The 20,543-nt window shown below is 40.1% G+C and overlaps 1 protein-coding gene across 3 annotated transcripts in view; it reads right to left on the bottom strand.

Moving 5' to 3' along the window:
• nlgn1 (neuroligin 1) overlaps nt 1-20,543 on the bottom strand; it is a 322,900-nt gene that overhangs the window by 186,821 nt on the left and 115,536 nt on the right. For 2 of the 3 annotated variants that reach the window (XM_076723102.1, XM_076723093.1), the window contains 2 exons: nt 9,430-9,489; nt 1,091-1,243 (listed from right to left, as the gene is read on the bottom strand). In XM_076723102.1, the coding sequence (XP_076579217.1) occupies nt 1,091-1,243; nt 9,430-9,489 (213 nt within the window). The remainder of the gene's footprint in view (nt 1-1,090; nt 1,244-9,429; nt 9,490-20,543) is intronic. The other variant, XM_076723111.1, reaches the window with a different exon arrangement.

Here is a 20,543-nt window from a genome sequence, read left to right as displayed (position 1 = left end):
GATGAGAAGAGATAAGATAGACGAGGAAGAAAACAGAGGTGGGAATGAGAAAAAGGGACTGAAGATCAAAGATACTGCCATGACAGATGAAAGGCTACTAAACAGAAGACAGGAGATGGGGAGGGAAAATGCATAAAAGCATGGTAACCGGGCCAAATCCAAGAGTCAGCTCTGTAATGGATGTGTCCTTTTTAACACGTACATGTGTCAGTACAGGAACAACATGTTACGTCCCACCAAGCACTGGGATGTCAAATCGCCTGGTTACTGATATGAAGTCTGCTACTATGTAATTCTGTGTATACCAAAAAGAAAACTTGAGATATAAACAAAATGACAGCAAGCATCAAACACTTGTTTGGTGTTTCTTTTCAGGATAAAATGGGTCGGTTGCATTATGCCCAAAAATTTCAATCAACATTCAACAACATTGTTTTTTTCATCACACACTGCAGTGCACAGTGTCATGTGAGAACCTGCTCGATCAACAGCGAAAGTTAAACAAAAAAAAAACCATTATTTTGATCTTAACTTGCCTTTGACCTTCCCAATATTACTCGATAACAAATCAACAAATCACAACCAAGCTCCATCCTTTGTCTAAACTGTAATTAACAAAGCAGTGAGAGCAATAGCAGTAGCAGAGACCAAGAGAGGAGTGCGGATTCCTATCGAGGAACCACAGAATCAGTTAAGGTCTCTGGAATATCACCAGCAACAGTGCATAGACTCACCAAAAATAGAAGGAAGAAATGAGGGGAGGAAGAAAGCAAGAAAGACAGTAAGCAAGAAAGACAGTTGGCTAAGCTAAACTCTGGAATGTGACCAGCAACAACACATAGCAACCACCAAAACAGATAGATGCAAAGACAGAAAGACACTGAAAGTTTCCTAGTTTTGGCCTTCGTGCTCAGCCAAAGTCATTGGAAAATAAAGCAGCATCACATGGAATCACCAAAAGAGTTTTAGACCTCAGTCTAAGCTTATGCTAAACAGATGGAATCACCAATAAAGGAAGGAAGAGTAAAGACAGAATGGATAGAATATGACAGCAATGGTTGTGTATCACACAGTACAGCAGGATCCTTACCTAGGACGCCCAGCCGGTAGTTGACAGTTATGACAATCACATTCCCATAGCTGGCCAGGATGCTGCCGTCAAACATATTCCCAGTTCCTTCCATGTAAGAACCCCCGTGGATGAAAACCATCACCGGCTTGGGGCTTCCACTCTCCCTAATGTCTGGAGGAGGGGGGAAGAAGAGGAGGAAGAGGAGGAGGTGGAGAAGGCGGAAGGACTGATTAGATGACAGATTGAAGGTGACAGCCAGAGATGCTATTTCAATACTTTAAGGAGCTTTGGCCATCTCTTTAATTTGATTTTTTTTTTTCTGAGTAATCTTGGCACACTGGCTTTTTAACATGGAGACCTTGTTAGTTTGAGGCGTCAAACCATTCATTTTTCTACATGAAGGCTGTGACATGTTTGTGGTGATTGGAAAATGTGGTTTTATTTCTTTATTAACCTATTTTAAATTCCATACAGGTGTTAATGAAACAGGATATTTAATGTGGTGAGTTTTAATTTTCCTCCAGGCAATGGACTGTCAACATGCAAGAGTGGCAATCTAAGCTGTCATACCATGTTGAGGTAAAACCTGTGCAATTAATCTGTGGGAAAATCAATACAAAATGGCATTTTAGGCTTGACAATTTTATGAAAAAGCACTGCGTTATTGAAACTTTAATATGAATTCAGGTTAGCTTTTCATAGTTATTTAGCTGGGGGGAAATGTTTCCCTTGATTCTGTGACTATGGATGCATGTGAGAGCTTACTGGCAGCAGAGCAAATTAAAACAGAAATAAAACTGAATGGGACATGTTTCTTTTGAAATCATTTAAAGGTTTTTGTTAATGTGAAGGACATGATGTTTGTTCAGCTTTTAAATCACAGCGCAATCATTTCCATAATTACAGTGTAATAAGACAATAGCTAAAAAAAAAATGCAATAAAAGATGACTTGCCACATTAAAATTACTTATGCTGCAACAAAGCAGTAGCTGGCCTTCTATTAACAAGGAATATTTCTTTGGAAGTGGAGGTGCATCTGTTAATATTAGGTCAAGGTAAGAGAATTGTGAGCTTGCTGTCAGGAGCAGAATTAGCTGTATTAAAGTGTGCTACATCTTGCTGATTGGACTTGAAGAAAGGAGGGCTGTATTGTAAAGCTTTAGCCCTCGACGTAGTTCTAATGCGGGCTGGATTGTGAGCAAAAAGGATGGGAAGACTTCGGGAGATCTAACAACATGCTGCAACCCATGTTCAAAACAAGGTTTTGCTTTCATCTTCTGTATCCCAGAGATGAAGCTTTTCATCTTGCTTCCTAACTATCTCCAGCAGTACATGCAGCAGCACACATCGTTTATCCCACTGATGTTTTACCACTGAGGGACTCGGGTCCAGAGAGAGATCAGTGAGTCTACGTGGAATTAAAAATTAACCAAGCAAGAAAATAGAAAAGTGTTACCTCCGAGACAAGAGAATAAAAGATGTTCAATTGTGAGGGGAGTAAGAGAGGCTTAAGGATAGTGTTTGTGTCTGAAAGTTTTCCTGCAGTGTGTTTAAAGTACTCACAATCCAGGGGGAAGACAAAATGATGTAAACGCCTCTGGGAAAACTTCAACTCAGAAGGAACTTAATCACAGTAGCAAACACTGTTATGAACGTAGTTAATTTAAGCCTTTAAATTGTGTGAAAGTGGCCCTTAAAGTACTCAACTGTAAATAATGTTCAGCAGTATGATTGTTACGATCAAACTAGGACTTATTTTACTGAGGTGCTGTGTTGGATTTTGGTGGTTTTACTTTCCATTCTGCCTTTCTCATGTATGTGAGAAGGTGAAAAAATAACTGATTGCTGAGGAAACGGGACATTATGCAGCAGAAATTGGAGGAAGGAACTAAACATTACAGTGTATCTACATATTGGGCAACTGCAGAAATTGTTTTCTTCCCAACAGAGAAAATAAAATAGACACAGCCTTGAAAAAAAAACTCAATTGGGAAAATGAAATTGGGTTAAAGAAAACAAAAATCTAGCAGGAAATTAAAAGGAGGCATATCTAGGTAAAATGCTGTCTCCTCGTGTGTGTTTGTGTGCACACTCTGTTGCATGTCTCGGTGCGGAGCTCATTACATCACTTCTATCATTCTCTGTCCTTTGTAGCTTTTTTTTTTTTTTTTTTTTCCTTGTTGATCTGCTCCCTCTGTCGCAGCAGGCAGTGGCCACAATGTAGCGGCACATCATAACTCTCATCTGGAAGGCTTCCAGAAACTTCTGACAAAAAAGGTCAGGGGATTATGGTGTGTCTTTGTGTCTGTACGTGTGTGTGTGTGTGTGTGTGTGTGTGTATGTGTGTGTATGTGTGTATGTCAAGCACTGATATGTGTGTAGCCTGACAATAGTAGAGCAGGGAAGACAAAAGTTGCAAATGATAATAACGGACAATGGTAATGGTGATGACTGTTATAATTCTGATGGTGGTAATGTGATGATGCTAATGTTAATGTGATAGTGATGATGGCTAAAGTGGTAACACCATGACAGTGGCCGTGGTGATGATGAGAAAGGACATCATTGACAGTGATGACAACAATGGTAGTGACAATAGTATGACAATGACAATAAACATGGCAGTGATGATGATGATGATGACGATGATGACTGAATATAGTAATAAAGACAGCCGCTGCACTAATGACAATGTTGACAATGACAGCAACCATGACAATGATGCTGGCAACTGTGACAGTCATGATGATGATGATGATGATGATGATGATGATGATGATGTGATGACCATGATGCTGATGATGATAATTCTCATGACAGCATGATGGTATTGATGATATCAGTGTCAAAAATGGTGGCAGCCTTGATGATGACTGATGATGGTGAAGGCATCAACCATACTGTTTATAATGTTGAAAATGACGCTGATGATGAGGATGTTGAAACTAATGATATGGACAAATATGATAGTAATGATGATGATATCGCAACCATGACAAGTATTGGAATTTTAATCAGCAGCTATGATGATCACAGGAACCCTGACATTGATATCGAATGATGATGATGCTGACAGTGTCATTAATTGATTAGAAAAAGGTTTGAAGCAAGTCTTCATCTATGAGTGTTCTATCACCCTAACGCAATATGATGATTTGTCATATCTGTATACTCTTTGTGGGAACTCCATGATGTGACACAGTTTCCTGTATGTGTGCATGTGCTCTCAAGTATTACAAGGAATACATGAATTCCTGCTGCAGTGAGATACGTCCAGTGCTGCTGTTATAGCTGCTGCTTTTTGTTCAGCGCTGAAGGTCAGCGGTAATGAGGTGAGGTTAGGACAAAATTGTCTTGGCAATGTTTGAGCATTTGATAGATTTACCTGAATTTACCTGGATTTACTGGCTGAAACAAGTCCCGGCGTACATTGAACAGGCTGTACCTTGAGGTTTTAAGTTTATGCAATCCAGCTTGCTCCCTCTATGGTTTCCTGGCATCTTTCATTGGCTGCCACTGCAAGACTCAGAGCCAAAAAAATCCTCTAAACCTCAGCCTCTCCTTTCATTCCCCTAACTTATCAATTAATCCTCATTCAGCTGATTGCAAATTTCTTCTCTTTCCATCATCATCTTGCATAAAGTGAGTTAATGGTATATTTGGGGTGATTATTAGAAGTTCTAATATTTGCATGGTTATTTGTAATATCAATGTGTCCTTTTATCCCTCTGTTTGAAGTGACTTTAAATGATTTCAGTTTTCAGGAAAGGTGTTTGGACATAGGCGGGAACATCCAACTGTCCTCCAGGGTTTTTTTTGCACAGCGAGCAGCAAGATTAAAGCTTGCTTTGAGAAGAGCTAAAATGAGATGCAATCTTGTGATTCGACCATTCAGTCTTCCCCGGGATAAGTGTGGGTGAGGGAGACTTTGTCAGAGGATAGGTACTGTGCCAACATGGAGTAGATCATTCCTTCCTCAAGGAGGAGGTTATGATCAAAGAGATTCAGGTGCTTTAGATTTCTCTGAGCAAACCCTGAGAGATGCCCCCGGGCTGTTGCAACAACTTCGGTATCCTCTCCCTCTGCTGGTGTAGAGGACTTATCAAACCAACGGCAGACACAAGGAGTAAAGGTGTTTTTTATCCTGACTTCAGCCTTTTGCTGCAGGGAGCAAAGCCACGGGGACTCTTGGAAAAAAAAAAAAAAAAAAAAAGCAACAAGAAACAAAATGTGGCCCAGTGGTGAACACCAAATCAAATGCTTCCAGAGGAAATGCTCCTGTGTAATCAGTGCAGCTGTGCTGATGTAGCTCATTAGGGTGCATATCCACTCGCATGTGGAAAATAACATGAATACCAACACGTAATGGCTTGCAGATTTCGTGGCATATTTACTTCTGCTATGTGCAAATAAATATTTACTTTGCATGAGATTACATTTGCAAACGGGAGCTGATATTTTCAGGAACTGAAATGCTAAAACATGGATTTATCATATTTGCTTTTGCTGCATTGCATGTCATCATATGTGTATTTGAGCTTTAATGCTGTTCTTAATAATAATAACATCGTTGGACTTGTTGTTGTGAGTCCTCACCAGAAAAAAACAGAAGCTTGGTCTTTTATTTCCAACGCCTATATGATCTACTTTATGCTAAGCTACAGACAAGTGACCTCTTGCAAATTGTAATTACTGTTCTATTCCAGCTCATGTTCACTTCGTTACCATAATTATCACTTCCCAGTTTGTAAATATTGTTCACTCAGGCTTACAGCTAGGGAAGCTCTGATTTCCCACATAAGATCTGAAGCTTAAAAATACAAACGCGGCCAAAACCTAATCTGATGTGAACACAGAGGACCCGGACAGTCAGGGTGGACACCTGATTCGACAGTGTTTGATATTGACACGAGACCTTGCCAGCTGTCAGCACTGGCTTCTTGTGACAGCGACTGTGAAGTCAGTTGCCTAAACATTTAACCATAGCAGTGACGGATTGGAAAATCCTCATATGAATAATTTTGGAACTTATGGGTCATTTTGAAGGGTACTGACAAGCAACCTGTGTTGTTTGGTTCAGTATGAGGACGAGTGGGTTGCACGTGATGAAGAGAGGGCAGTGCATTGGTGAGCAATAAACTCACTAAATCTGTGATTTTCCTTTCGTTGGTTTAGTTTTCACATTTTCTTTTACTTTGTCATTCATGGTGTGCTTGATGCTCCAGTGTTATTTTAATCAAACATCCATAGTTGTGGTTTCATTTGTAAGATAATGAGTCGTGGTGGTAAATGAGGTTTCACTTTTACTCCATAGATGTGACATCAAGCCGCCTCAGTAGTTGGAGTTCCACCTGAAATGTCACCAGCTGGAGCCTCTGGGCGAGCTGGATTCCCCAGTTGCTCTTTTATCATCTTTTCCTCAGCTCCAGGATTTGCTGTCAACAAAATCTATATCCTTGTGCCCTCCACGCTCACAGTAATATATCCATAGTGTATAGGAGGATTAATATCTCGCAGGTATTGCAATATAACACTTTATATAGGCTACTAGGGGCCCCATAAGAGCCTCATAGATACCACAGTTCACGACATCTCCACTTCTGTATACCTACTCTTAACCATTCCAGCAATATTCGCTGTTAAAAAAAAAAAAAAAAAAAAAAAAGAGCCGGAGCTTCTAACAAATCCTCAGCTCTCAGGGACTTTCCTGTTTACATCTCTATTCCCAGCACAAAAGGATTACAAACAGCAGCTTTACTGAGTATAAAGAGATTGTAAAATCCAAGATTTGCTAAGTGGGAGGGGTGGGAAGGTTAGGGGACGTCCTCACTGAGTTTTGCATCTACGAGGCGACAAGCGGTCAAACGTTAAGAGCATCAAGGATTGCTGGGGGGGGGGACCCGAGCTAATGAGAGTCGGCCCGGACGGAGCAACAGAGGGAGTGACTGCGCGTCTGTATGTGTGTGTTCTCGAGCATATTTTCCTCTATATTAAACTGGATTAGTTGTCTGCCCCACATCCTTTATCGAGATAATGCTTGAAGCTTGCTGGGATTTCATTGAATAGATCTGTGTGACTCTCTCTAATCTTATTGGTGTGTGTGCCTGTGTGTGTGTGTGTGTGCGCCTGGGTGTGTGTGTGTGAGCTCTCAGAAAAACAGCATGATGGCATAGATCAAAGGGATCTGGATGGTTGTGAGTCTTATTTGGATGTAATTGCTGTTTACTTCGTCACATTATACAGTAGAGGTGCCTTATTAAGACTTTCTGCCTGTCATTAAAGTTGCACTGCAGCAGCCTTAAGGGGATATGACTCTATCTCAGGGTTTTATCAAGGACATTTTATTCCTTATATGACTTTTCAAAGGGCTGCTTGTTTATGGCAACTAAGAAAAGATTCATCTTTTTGCATTATTGAGATTAATGGATATCCAGCACACTGTCGTTGCCTTCAAACAGCACTTCATTTAAATATAAAGAGGAGCAACCGCAATGTTTCAGCTCTATAGACTTTGTCAGGTATCCACTGGATCCCTTAAGTATTCCTTTTCATCAGTATATGCCCACTCCTCACACAGGATTAAATGCCTTAAAAGCAACAACAGCACGTGGGGAATGCTACGTGGAAACGTGTGCAACAGATACCTCAGTATTAACATATGATTTAGTTCCAAATGCAGAATCAGTTTGATTTAATCAGGCCACAGATATGTGAGTGAACTAACATGTGGTTATATACTGAACTGAACATTACCAATACACTGAGCCAGTGCAGCCATCTGCCGAGCGTGGAGTTGCTTCGCTGATAAGAAATCTATCCAGTCGTACTTCAACAATATTTCTGAGTGATCACCTTAATCACACTGTGGATTCTTTTTCAGTTGGAAATTGCATTTGGTGAGAGAGCTCTTTGCAAAGCCTTAGCACACATTGGAGTTTTAGTTGGAATATATAGAACAGAACCATGACAGAGAGGCTTCTCAGCGGCAGAACTGATAGAAGTAGAAGTAAACAGCAGTTGAGTTAAACCTCAGTGGGCAGAGGCAAATATACTGTAGTTAGTAATATAGTTTAGTTTGAATCTTTGTATCACTGGTGAACGGTATTTAACTGCATTTACGCAAATTTTCACCTACATACAATTGTACTTTATTTTCATTTTAGGCAACTTTAAACATAATCCTTTACATTCCAAAAGAACTTATTGTACTTTTAGTTTCACCAAATTAATTTTGACAGATTCAGATTTTACATACAAAACAAATAACCACCTTATACAATTCAATATATTGTAAATATATCAACTATATGTACAGAGTAGTTAAAATATATTCTACTACCAATGATTACTTCTGCCTTCTCTGTTGCCCTGACAAAATTTTAATTACAATCTGCTGTTTGACAATTTGAAAATCATGGCATTGACAGAAGCCACATGAGCTGGCCATTGAAATGACCATCCAATAGAAATTGAGTATTTATGTGCTAATGGAGAGCCCAGATGATCACTTCAAACTATAACAACAGTAATGTCTCTTGAAATCAGCTCCACCCAAACACTGGCTCATTGCATTATTGCAAAGTCTGTCATGTCTGCTAGCCAATCCACATTTTATGTAGCTACAACACAGCTAATTTAGCAGACTTGGACTTAGATTCTGAATCTAACAGCCACTGCGGGTGGTTGACCAGAAAGTTAGCTTCACATACTGGTGTGCCATAAATTAGCCCTGACTTTGCCCTGTAGGAGAGGAAACCATGCCAGGAGAGATAACAACCCAGTCTGTGCAGCAACCACAGCTGAGAGAGATGATTACTCTGGTTTTGTCCTGATTTTTCCATTGTCTCAGACTCATCATGTAGTAAGGTTATTGGTTTGACGCCCAAATGTGAACAGGGCTACGTGTTAGTTCAGGTGTAAGCCAGTTAGCCAGTAGTTGATCTTTTAAACATGATTTGATTTCATCAACGAGACGAATTAAAAGAAAAACATGCAAAAATGTGTTAAGAGCTGGCTAAGGGGTTAATAGGAACTTGATCTGCTGGTGGGATGCAACATAGAAAAGGAAAGAAAAGGTAAAGGAAACAGCAAATCCAAGCAGAGAGTCTATGTTAAGGTATTAATATCAAAGAATGGTGGTAGACATGAAAACTTTAGACATCAAGCTGAAAAGGACAAAACACATCCAGCCCAAAAAGAGAGTTTACGAGTAAAGAGCAAAAAGAAAATGTCCATCACTTTCAAAAAAAGGACAAGAAATGTAAGAAAATCAAAGAAGATAAAAATTGGAGGAGAAAGGGTAAGTTTGGATTCCCTTGTCATGCAAATCAGTTTGGCATCGGGGGGGAAAAAATACCTTCGTCGTCCGTGCGGTCACTATCACCTAAATCATCAGTGTGTTTCTTTGTAAGGGGACCTATAGGACCAAGAAGGAGAAGATGGAGGAAAACAGGGTGATCAAGAACACACACAGCTTTCAAAAGATGCTCTCAAAAGATAAGAAGGTATGTCAATAATTAATGTTTTTATAGCCCCTTTTCTGGAAAAATCTTCACACTGACAAGGACACTTCACATGTTTACAGTAGAAATGTACTGTATACGAGTTCACTTAAGAAGCAAGAAAAGAGGGATTTTAAAAAAAGAGGCAAAAAATATTAGATCTCTGTTGAAAATGAAGACTTAACTGAGGTCGACATAAACCTCTTTGAAACAGTGCATACAGTAGTATCAATTATACATAGTAGATATGCTATGTTAACATTTGGAAACAATCACTGTAGTAGAGAAAAAGGCAGAGGCTGGAAAAGAAGCAACGTTTATAACAGCAGAAAACTCAACAGAAGCATGTGACCAACTGCCCCATTGTGTGGCGACACACACACAAACACACAAACTGATTTCTATGTTGCCTCCTGTTGCAATACTCAGAAGGTTAAGAGGGTTATGTTTTTTTTGTTTTGTTTTTTAAATCTATTTCTTGTCAACACCCAGTGTGAACAACAACAGAACCATGGTGACACAGAATTCACAGTTAAAGCCTTGTCCACTTTATCATTATTTTTATTGCAATACCTACAGTGACCATCATTCTCAAATGATGGACAAGGAATGGAGAAATAGTTCATTAGAATGAACATTTTGGGAAATACACTTTTTAGCTTGATCAGAGTTAAAGAAGAAGATCAATATCACTCCTGTGTGTATCGTAAACATAAGGCTGCAGTTAGCTTAGCTCAACATAAAACTGGATACACATTATATATATATATAGTGAGCTTTATAGGTGCTGGTAGGAGCATTTCCCTTCATTAGGGCAGTGCCAGGCTAACTATTTCACCTTGTTACCAGTCTTTATGCTAAGCTAGGATAATCAGCTGCTGGATGCAGCCATATAGTTAGCATACAGATTTGTGCGTGATCAATCTTCAAATGGGTGCATTTCCCAAAATGTCAAACTATTTCCTCATGCACTGTGGTTTTCTTGCTGAGACAAACGTGAGTGAACTTGAATCTAGCATTGAAGTACGTGGTGGAATAGTTTGACAGGGGAAGTGGTCAGCTGCTTCTTTACTGGAACTAACAAGTAGTCATTTCAATACAAGTTCCTGGTACACACAGAGTCAAACACACACATGCTAACTTAAACAAGAGAAGCAAAGACAAACACGTACACACACCCACAGAGAACACACACATACACACACAAGAAGTGCACACAAAACTACAAAAGATCTGAACACATGCAGTATTGAAGTGTAGGATGTATGCTAGCAGGGTGCATGGCACACACAAGACCAGAGCAGTATATTGGCAGTGCTTAAGCCTTCACACACACACACACACACACACACACACACATACACACACAGAGCAGTCTCACAGTTTCAAATAGCCATCTACTGATGAGGAAATGATATAGCAATTGTATGCACATAATTCCGCTTGACTTCATGAAACTGATACAGCATTCAATTTCAACATGGCAAAGGTTAAAAGGCAAACTTTGTGAAAAAAGATTCATGTTGAAAAGTGGTTCTGTTTTTGGAATAGACAATGGGGGATGAATCACTAGAAACATTCAACATACTTTGACTCAGTGGCTCATGTTGATGAGTAATAACTCCTCTATCATTCACCATCCTGGTGGTTTATTCGACCGTTTCTCTCTGGTGACTTTAAAGAGCAAGCCGGCTGCCTGCATATCATTCTGTCCTAGAGCAGTCTCCCAGCTCTCTTTTGTGAATTTGACAAGCAATTTGATAAGCAAGAGCTGACTTGTGCTTTCTATGTGCTGAATAAGCACCAAGACCCAAGAATTGCTTCTTTCAAAATGGGAAACGTCTAAGAAACATAGAGAATCTGCTTTCTAGGGATATGCTACCTGTTTATAGGGTCTACTGACTGAACACTGTCAAAGTAATACATAAAGGCTGTGGGACATTCCTATTAGCCTTTTGGCTTACACTGTGTTGATGATATAGAGCTCTGTACTAATACACCACAAATTAAAGTTTCAAATGCATTTTAAGCATAAAACATTCTAGTCCAGATTCCAAAGTTCCCTAACACTCTTATTTAGAATTTTTAGTATGAATAATTACTGTTATAATCAGTCATGGAGGCAGCAATATGAGAGATTAAAGGAACATAATGTGTCAAAGCAAGATGGTGGTCCCCCATGAGCCATCACAACAGCTTCAATGCTCCTTGGCACAGAAGCTATAAGAACTCCGACAGCTACAGTGACAAAGATGCTTGCTGTAATACTCTGACAATGTCTAAATGCTAAATGACGTTTATGCTGCTCTTGTGGCCTTGTAGCACACCTTGTTTCTGAGAATGATTCTATTGTCTTTACTGAGAACAACTCAAAAGTTTTGATAGCCTGAGAGATTGATTTCTACTCGCCTTGACTCTGAGCTCCACATTTAGCAGTCCTTCAGCACGACTTCAACACGACCTGACAGCCTGTTCTGCACACTGCAAACGTACAGCATTTGAAACTGAAGTGGGGTAGTGGAGTTTGGGGGATGTCAGGGGTCATGGCTCTGCTTAATAACAGCACGGTGAGTAGCACAAAGAGCCAAAAACACCATCCAGCAAACTCATTAAGGTCAAACACAGTGGTGTCAGCTTTGCAATAGTGGTCATTTCCAAACCAGAAGGATCTAAAGTTTGAAACCCCCAAAACAACATTGACAGTGTTTTTTATGAAGGCTTAAAAACACTCTAAATGCTCCAATGTTACACCCACATCCAGAGAGGTAGGAGCACCACACACAAAAAAGGTGTTTTCTCCCTGCTGCCAAAACCAAAATCTAAATAATGAACAGCAGTTGAAGTGAAATCATTGCAACTACTGATATTTGCAGCTGAAGCGGTATACTGTGTATCAGGTTGAACCAATGGCACAACAACAAGCAAAAGAGCTGCCTTGAACAAGAAAAGATAATCAGCTTTTTCTTTCAGCTTGTTCTGCGGCAACTCAGTATCACCCATCTCGGTGCGAACCAGGCATTTCATAAGTTCTCCAACTATAAAAACTATGAGCTAACGTTTATCCAAACACACTAAACAGACTTTATTCAACATAATACAGTACATATTGAAAGACCGCTGCCCCCGTAAAATAAATGGCCGACATTAACAGGTTGCAAAAAAACAAAGAGAGAAGTTGGAGGTTGGAGCTGTGAGCAACTTGGAAACTTGCGAGAATGAAAGAATCCGAGAGAATCGTGATTGATGTGGCCGCTCTGTGGACTGCACATGTGCTGCTATTATGGTGGCATGTTGTTTGACTGAGGGTTAGTGGGGATCAGAGCAAACAAGACAGCTACATGACAGCTTCTATCGCACGCACACACACACACACACACACACACGCTCATCCACTCATGAATACACACACATACAGAGAGAGAGAGAGCCATCATACAGAGATCAGGTGTCAATTCTAAACTGGCCAGTGACAAGGAGGCCTGACACTGACCTGCACTCCCCCACCTGCCACCGTGAGCATATGTGTGTGTGGGCAGCACAAGCACTGACACTGGTGAGGTCTCAGCTGGCATCAGACCTGATCAGTGATTAGGAGCTAGAGACATTTCATCTCTTTCCATCTGACTGTATGTCTCTCATCACTCTATTTTTATCTTCTCTGCCTTACATTCTAATATATTCTGCTCTTCACTGCCCTTCTGCTGTGCTTATGTCTTTCTGTTTCTCTTATTCCTGCCTTAAGTATTCTTTTTTTTCTACATTTTGCAAGTTTCATGAAAAGGTTGGAATGATTTCCCACCTCCATCCTTCTCCCTGTTGTTCCATGTAAAGTGTGATGTGGACTAAAACATTACTGAAAGTTGTCTGAGAAAGGATCCTAACAGCAGGTCAGCTGCATCTGATGGTCTTCATCAGTGGATGAAATTTGCTCAAGTCTTTGCTCCTCTTTGATCTTCCTCTGGCCTTGCACTAACTTTTAGGTGATGATGATTTTGAGCCCTTCTTAGCTGATATCGTGACCATGGTCTTGGTACCCATCATGGTCGTCACACCGTCCGTTTCAGACGTTCATTCAGGCTATTGTCAAGAAAAAGCTGGTGAACAAAAACAAAACAAAAACAAGACCATCAAAGACTCCATGCTGCTTTGTATGTTGTGAGCGTGGTCAAATATGGATTGAAACCTGTTTAATTGGTTTATGGCATCAAACAGAATTTTTTTTTTTTTTTTAATTGTTTTTTGCCAAAAAAAAAACAGCTAAAGCCTGTACACTTTCTGGCATCTGTGGAAACAAGAGATTTTAATGGAAATGTGCTCTTAGCTGGTGTGACATAGAGAAGCAGTCCTGACTTTTTCTCATTTCATGATAAAGACAACAAGGCCTCAAACTGAATATGTATGCCTCCAGACTGATGCAACCCATTATACATGGATGTATGTATCTTTGACACATCCAGTGGCCATAATAATAAGTATGCCTGTGTAATCTAATGCAATCCAATACAACAGCTCTGCCATAACATCGACATCATTAGTACATTAAATGGAGAATGTTTCCTTTATTCCTTTATTCAGATTATTCTAAACACAACCACCAACGATGACCTCAGTGCTATATCAACACCTGTATGACTATGTCAATACAAACTGAACATCAGGCATCATAAAAGTAGAGTTCATGGCAGGACACTTGTAATGGGTTGCATTAGTCTGGAAGCATACAGCTAGTGAGGTGGCCATATTTCGATCAGTGATGATAATACTGCATTCACCGTAACAATTTCTGCTAACACGGCCGCAAAAAACATGTAGCCAGATTCTCAAGAGCTTTATCTGGAAGGGAAGCTCAAGATAAACACATCTGAAATAAACTCTGATGACGACTAGATGGACAGTTTTGGAGTTTTGGTAAGAGCTTCACACTGGCCTTCATTTCTCTATCAGTAAAGTTTGGCTATTCTGGATTTCAATCCTGCAGCTTCTTTTTTTTTTTTTTCTTTTTTTTTGTGGCATCATCCCCCTTCTTTATAGAGAAGAAGCCATGTTCCCAGATCTCTGCAATGAGTTTGGTGAGTATGTCTTATCAACAAAAGCAGCCTACAGAACACCCAGGTTTCCTGAAAGGGCCTGAAAGAAGCAGAACCAGCACATGCAGTCACTTTGTCCTATCTATGATTTCTATCCATCATTGACTGCAGCAAATATTACATTTTGATTTTCAGTCTCTCAGTTTATAATCTCCACTCTGTCTGTCTTTGTCTTTTGCAGTTTGTTGTTTTCTCTCCATCTCTCTCTCTTCGTCCCACATACCTTCCTCTCTTCATCATCAGCATTGATTGGAGACTGATGAAGAGGAGTTTCACGCTCTCTGACACCGCAACAATCCATGACTCAAAAAGTCAACTGGGGAACAAGGATAATACACACACACATACACACACACACACACACACACACACACACACACACACACACACACAGAATGATACATACACACACACTTAACCCTCAGGCTTTCCCCTCCCTTGGATGAGGTAATTATTGCGAGGAGAGTCCATGCATCGATCGCACATTCAGCACAAGAGCTATCCATACATACATATTGCTCTCTGTATGCATCAGTCAAGGTCCACACCGGCATGGAAACACAGCGGCTTAATCAATCACCAATGCACATTAAAAAAAGGGGATCTAACAGAGCGCACGGCTCAATGAGCCAAATAGGTAATCTACCACTGACCTTGGATAAAATCCCTACAGGCTGTAAACTATAAATACAGAATCCATTCCCCAAGGTAAAACTGGGAGTCTAATGCACTTCAGCAAACCCTCTGATGAGAGGAATTAACAGAGACTGGGAGCAGTGAGTAAGCACGGGAACAGTGCTTTATGGAAGTGTGATGACGGGGCTCACGTCTTCAAACACACTACATAGGTCATACAGGATTCTAAGAAAGACACATGAGCATTGATTTCCTCGCACAGTGTGTCTGTGGAGGTAGTTGGAAATAGTCCACAGTTGTACCATGGACTCTGTTTTTCCTTTTTTTTTTTTTTTGTCTTTTTTGAAATTATACCTGGTCTGTCTGACCATCTCTGTCCTTTATTCTCACTTTGTACCGATTGGAATCAAGTGTTTCACTTTCTGACACTCTGCAAGAATCTGCGGTGCGACTGCGTATTTGGGCTGTAAACAAATATGAATATATTATTTGAATATGGACAGATAATACTATTAATACTAATACACAAATTTATTGACATTTACATTCAGCAATGCTCCTCCTCGATACCTTTCCCTCAGTCGTGCACTGCTGAGTAAAATGGTAAAGTAGGTGTTGTTTTCACATCTGGATCAGGTTTTAAAGCCTGGCACGCTGCATGATTTGACAGTAGATGGGAACTGATCAGCTGAAGTTTGGAAAATAAATACTTGTAATCAGATTTTTATATTTTATAATTTTATATAATTAAAATGATATTTTAGAAAAACGGTTAAAATATTGCGCTATTTTCTTTTGAGTTATTTCTCCCCAAACAGTGATGGAATGCATGATAAACATTGCATCACTGGAAGACACACTGGCCCAAGGTTTTAAACTTTAGTTTTGTTTTGCAGCATAATATAGGATGTTTTACTGGATGTTTTACTACAAGCAACCGGTATGACACTGTTACAGCATTGCAGAACTTCTTAAGATGAGGGTTGTTTGCATTTGTACACACAGAAAGTGGCAGAAGCAGTTTAATGAAGATTAAAAAAACACAGAGACTGAAGGAGAAGTTCAAATCATGCCTACTCCTCCTCACAGCTGACCAGTGGCTGCATACAGTGCTTGCTCATTTGTCTGCTCTGGAAAGCTACCAATTCAAAAATTGCCTCAGGGAGGAGGTGTGGGAGGAAGGTGGGCCATACAGAGTGTGTGACATTGATATTCATCACTACCATCCACTAGCAAAAGTCAACAATCTTTTAACCATGGCCAGAATCTTCCCCTAACTTTGACCAAGCGCTGACAGGATAACAAATGCTGAGTAGCACTTAAACCATTTTAATGATCCTGCATCTTCACTTTCTTCACTTCTCTTTTCCACATTTTCTCCAAACCACACTGCTTTGCTGCTCGAAGATGTTTGCTGTCAGATAAACACGATACATGAAACTGATACTTTATATATAAAAGCAATAAGACAGGCCCCTGTGAGACCATCTATCCAGACAGTTAGTGCATTAGAGAACTGAATAATGCTGCCATTTATCCAGACGACTGTGGAACAGTATGAGGTGTCTACGAAATGACTAAAATATGTCATGTAAATGGAAAAATATGTCCTAATGTAGATCATAAGATTTTGCAATAGTGTGTGTGGGGAAAACTGATGCATTAATATTCCAGATCATCATCAGGCTTTTTGCCTGTAGCATATGAAGTAGACAGAAATAGGAAGAGACACAGATAGGATTGAGAATTATTTCATGAGAATCTGGAAAAAACTGTTTTATAAATTAGAGTATCACCATCTGATTATATGGTAACAGTAATGTAGGTTCAGGAAAAAATAGGAAATCCTCCAGAGGATAGACTAAATAAATACATTTCTGTGTATGGTTTGTATGGATGTGCAGTAACATGTAGACGATTAGACCTGGTCTCAAGCAAGACAATCCATATAATAGAAGGTGATGACATAATGAATATAAGTGTCATCAAACAACCATCTCCAGACAGCCAAGATGGTGTCATGATTATATTCTGAACTTGGTCAGTGACCACAGGATCCTGATTATATTGCAGCTTCTTTCTTTTGCATGACCCATTTCATGTCATTTTTAAAGATATCCTAAAGATAAGAAAGCCATTGAATGAAACCAGGCCAAGACATAAACCATATCTAACATTTGAACAAAATACAGTAACGTCTCACTCACACTTTCTCAAACTACTTTTTACTTTTTTAATATAGTTTGTATGCTCCCATGTCAAAATCCTGTGCTTAGCGGCCATTAGCATGCAGCAGAAAGATGTAACACATCAGTTTCAGTAAAAACGTACTTGACAAGAAGTATTTGTCCATAATTTCCAGGGGATAAGATGGTATCTGGCCCATTTGCGTGGTTAAACAATACAACTTTTCACTCATTACTCTCATAATTAATTTTGGTGGAGGCTGTAAAACACAAGCAAACAAACAAACAAACAAACAAACAAATAGAAACTCATTAACCTAAACATAAAAGCTAATAAAAAAAAATAAAAAAAAAAAAAACATGAAGGAACAGGCTCCACTCAAAGAGAACATCTGCTGCTGTGAATTAGTAAATGCTAAGTTCAACTCCCTCTTTTTCCTAAGCATCCTAAAATTTCACATTGCAAACACAAACGACGACTGGCCGAGCACGCTGCAGCCATAAATCAGCTGAGACATGATGCATTTGAGATCTGAAAGCTTCCAAGCCCACTCTAATGTCCCTCTCACCTTGTCTCTTACCCACGCTACATTTCTCCCATCCATTTCATCTGCTCACTTGCTATTCTCCTCCTCCCCTTCCCTTGTACTAATAATTTCATTCTTCCCTCCGCTGTTCTCTCTCTTTCTACTGCTTGCTGACGAAACAAACACCCACACTGTCAATGTCAGTGAGTCAATTCAGAGCAGCAAAAGGCCTGCGAGGGGAGGACATGAGCAAAGATGTGTGACTTGTGTGCAAACGAGCAAAAAAGTAGAGAGCTTGAAAATAAATAAATAAATAAATGTCTTTGCTTTCTTTTTCTAATTTTTCAGAGCAGTTCATCTACTAAGAAAGCCTGCAGCACTGGGGTAGACATCATGGGTTAAAGAGAAGATCTGCCCTGCAGTCGAGGTTCTGACTAGACTAGCAGCAGAAATCTTGGCTGAGATCTTACGTAGCAGGATATTAGTCACATGTCCCTCACAGTAAGATGAGTGTGGGAGCAAGAGGCCCGGGACATGCTTCAGTCAAAGATCAGAGCAGCAGATCAAACAGAAAACACATCATGTACTGCATGAGCAAAGGGCATTTCCAAAATTTTAAGACATTGTTTCCAGTTTTTCCAGTTTAAAACTGGGTGAAAAAGCTGCCCTGACGGCCTTCTGTGGACAGGTGGTGCTGGAGATCAAACTGCCAACCCTGCAATAAGTGGATGCCCTGCTTTGACTCTTGAGACCCCAATCAAGTGAGGCAAAACCCCTCGCTGTACGGGATGGCAGTCTTGTGACAGCAGGTGTGCTGAATCAGAATAGTGTTGTCAAGAGCATCTTTGTCAACCAACAGCTGATGCGAGGAGGATCAAACGCAGAGCCCTTCCTTGATGATGCAGCGGTGGAGATGGTCAGTGTCTGCGAGACTCTGAATTGTAAAAGTAACATGATGAGGAAAACACTGTTTGGCTAATAGCTCCACAGCAGCGACAAGACTTGTCAAGTCTTGACTCGGCTCACTAGCAGACATGGTTGGGGATTGAACCTCAGCCAAAGCGGTTCAGTAGTTACTGACCAGTCTGGTCTAATATATCTCAGGATGTGTCAGGACTGCATGTCTCACATCTAAAGAGACAAGTGTTTTTTTGTTTGTGTTAACTGACTCATTTTGACCAACACTGTCAGCTAATAGGCCAGTAGCCAGTCCATTTATCAGGGAGTCAAGCTGTTTTTGAACCGAGCGTTCTCTCCTCATGCAGTGAGAGTTGTCAGCTCTGCTCTGTGTTCACCCACTGCTCTGTGAAATATGCTATGACAGGGACTGCAGAGGTTTTAAACCCGAGTTTGTGACCCCACTTACACAAGAAAGAAATATGGATTTTGACTTCAGAGGCAAGACTCAGCAGAATGTTTGTGTAACTCTACATAAGGAATGGCTCCGCTGGTAGAATGTATTAAATTTATGCCTGATTTGAAGCTACAACAACATGCGTATTACAGCTTCTGTTTAGTTTTTAATGGTGCAGGTAAGAAAATGATTACATTTATCTTCAGATAATACTGCATTATGGGATACTGTGTGCTTTGCACTACAACTGTATGTCCATACAGTCCATAAGTCTGACTTTTTACTGTACTCACGAGGCTGGCATTTCACTGCTTTCATTGGAAATCTCCAGGCAGTGAAGTGAAAATCTCAGGGATTATCACACTATCAAAGCAAATCAGAAGTGCTCCGTTATCCTGGTTCAGTGATAAAATGCCAATGCGATGCAGAGTGCTTCCTCCCTGGCTTCAGCTGCTGAGCTCCCGACAGCTCTCCTCTCAGCAGAGGAGGCCGGCACAGTGGCCAGCAGCAGGATGCTTCCACGTGCACCTCCGCTGTATTTTGACAAACACTGAGTAAATGCGTCGTATCCTGGCATCTCAGTGGGTGATGCAGAAAAGTAGTTTTTAGAAGTGAGAATATCCACATTGAACATCATTAAACACAAGTGGCATAATTTTCTATTTTTTCTTAGCATAAATGGCGCCCTGCTTGAAGGCTAAAGTGTTTTACCGACACAACAGAAGAAGTGGATCACAAAAAAACAGTCTGAAGATGGAAAATGAGTTAAAAGTTGTTAGCTTTAAAACTGTGATTGCATGATTCTGTTATTACTGGAGATATTAGCTATAATGCTCCAGTGTTTGCTTTAATTACTTGCAGCTTTGCTGTATTTCAGTGTTTGTGGTGCTGGTGAATGTGCTTCTCACTTTTTTGAAATGAGTTATATGCTTTGTCAAAGTGGAGGACTTGTATTTTAATACAAAAAAAAATATATATGTATTTGCTTGAGATTGTTGTCTTTTAAGTCCACAAATCTCTTGCGTGCTTTGAATCATAATTTAAATATCACCATTTGATAATCTACTTGTCAACACTGGAGACATCTTTTAGCAAAATAATCAGCAACGACAATCAATTACAATCTGATTTAGCCTCACATGACAACCGCCACCTGTGAAATCCAATAATTCTGTATGT

This window comes from Chaetodon auriga, chromosome 3 (genome assembly GCF_051107435.1).
Source record: "Chaetodon auriga isolate fChaAug3 chromosome 3, fChaAug3.hap1, whole genome shotgun sequence".
NCBI lineage: Eukaryota > Metazoa > Chordata > Actinopteri > Chaetodontiformes > Chaetodontidae > Chaetodon > Chaetodon auriga.
Note: the sequence above shows the minus strand (reverse complement) of the source record. Positions and strands in the feature narration are given on the sequence as shown.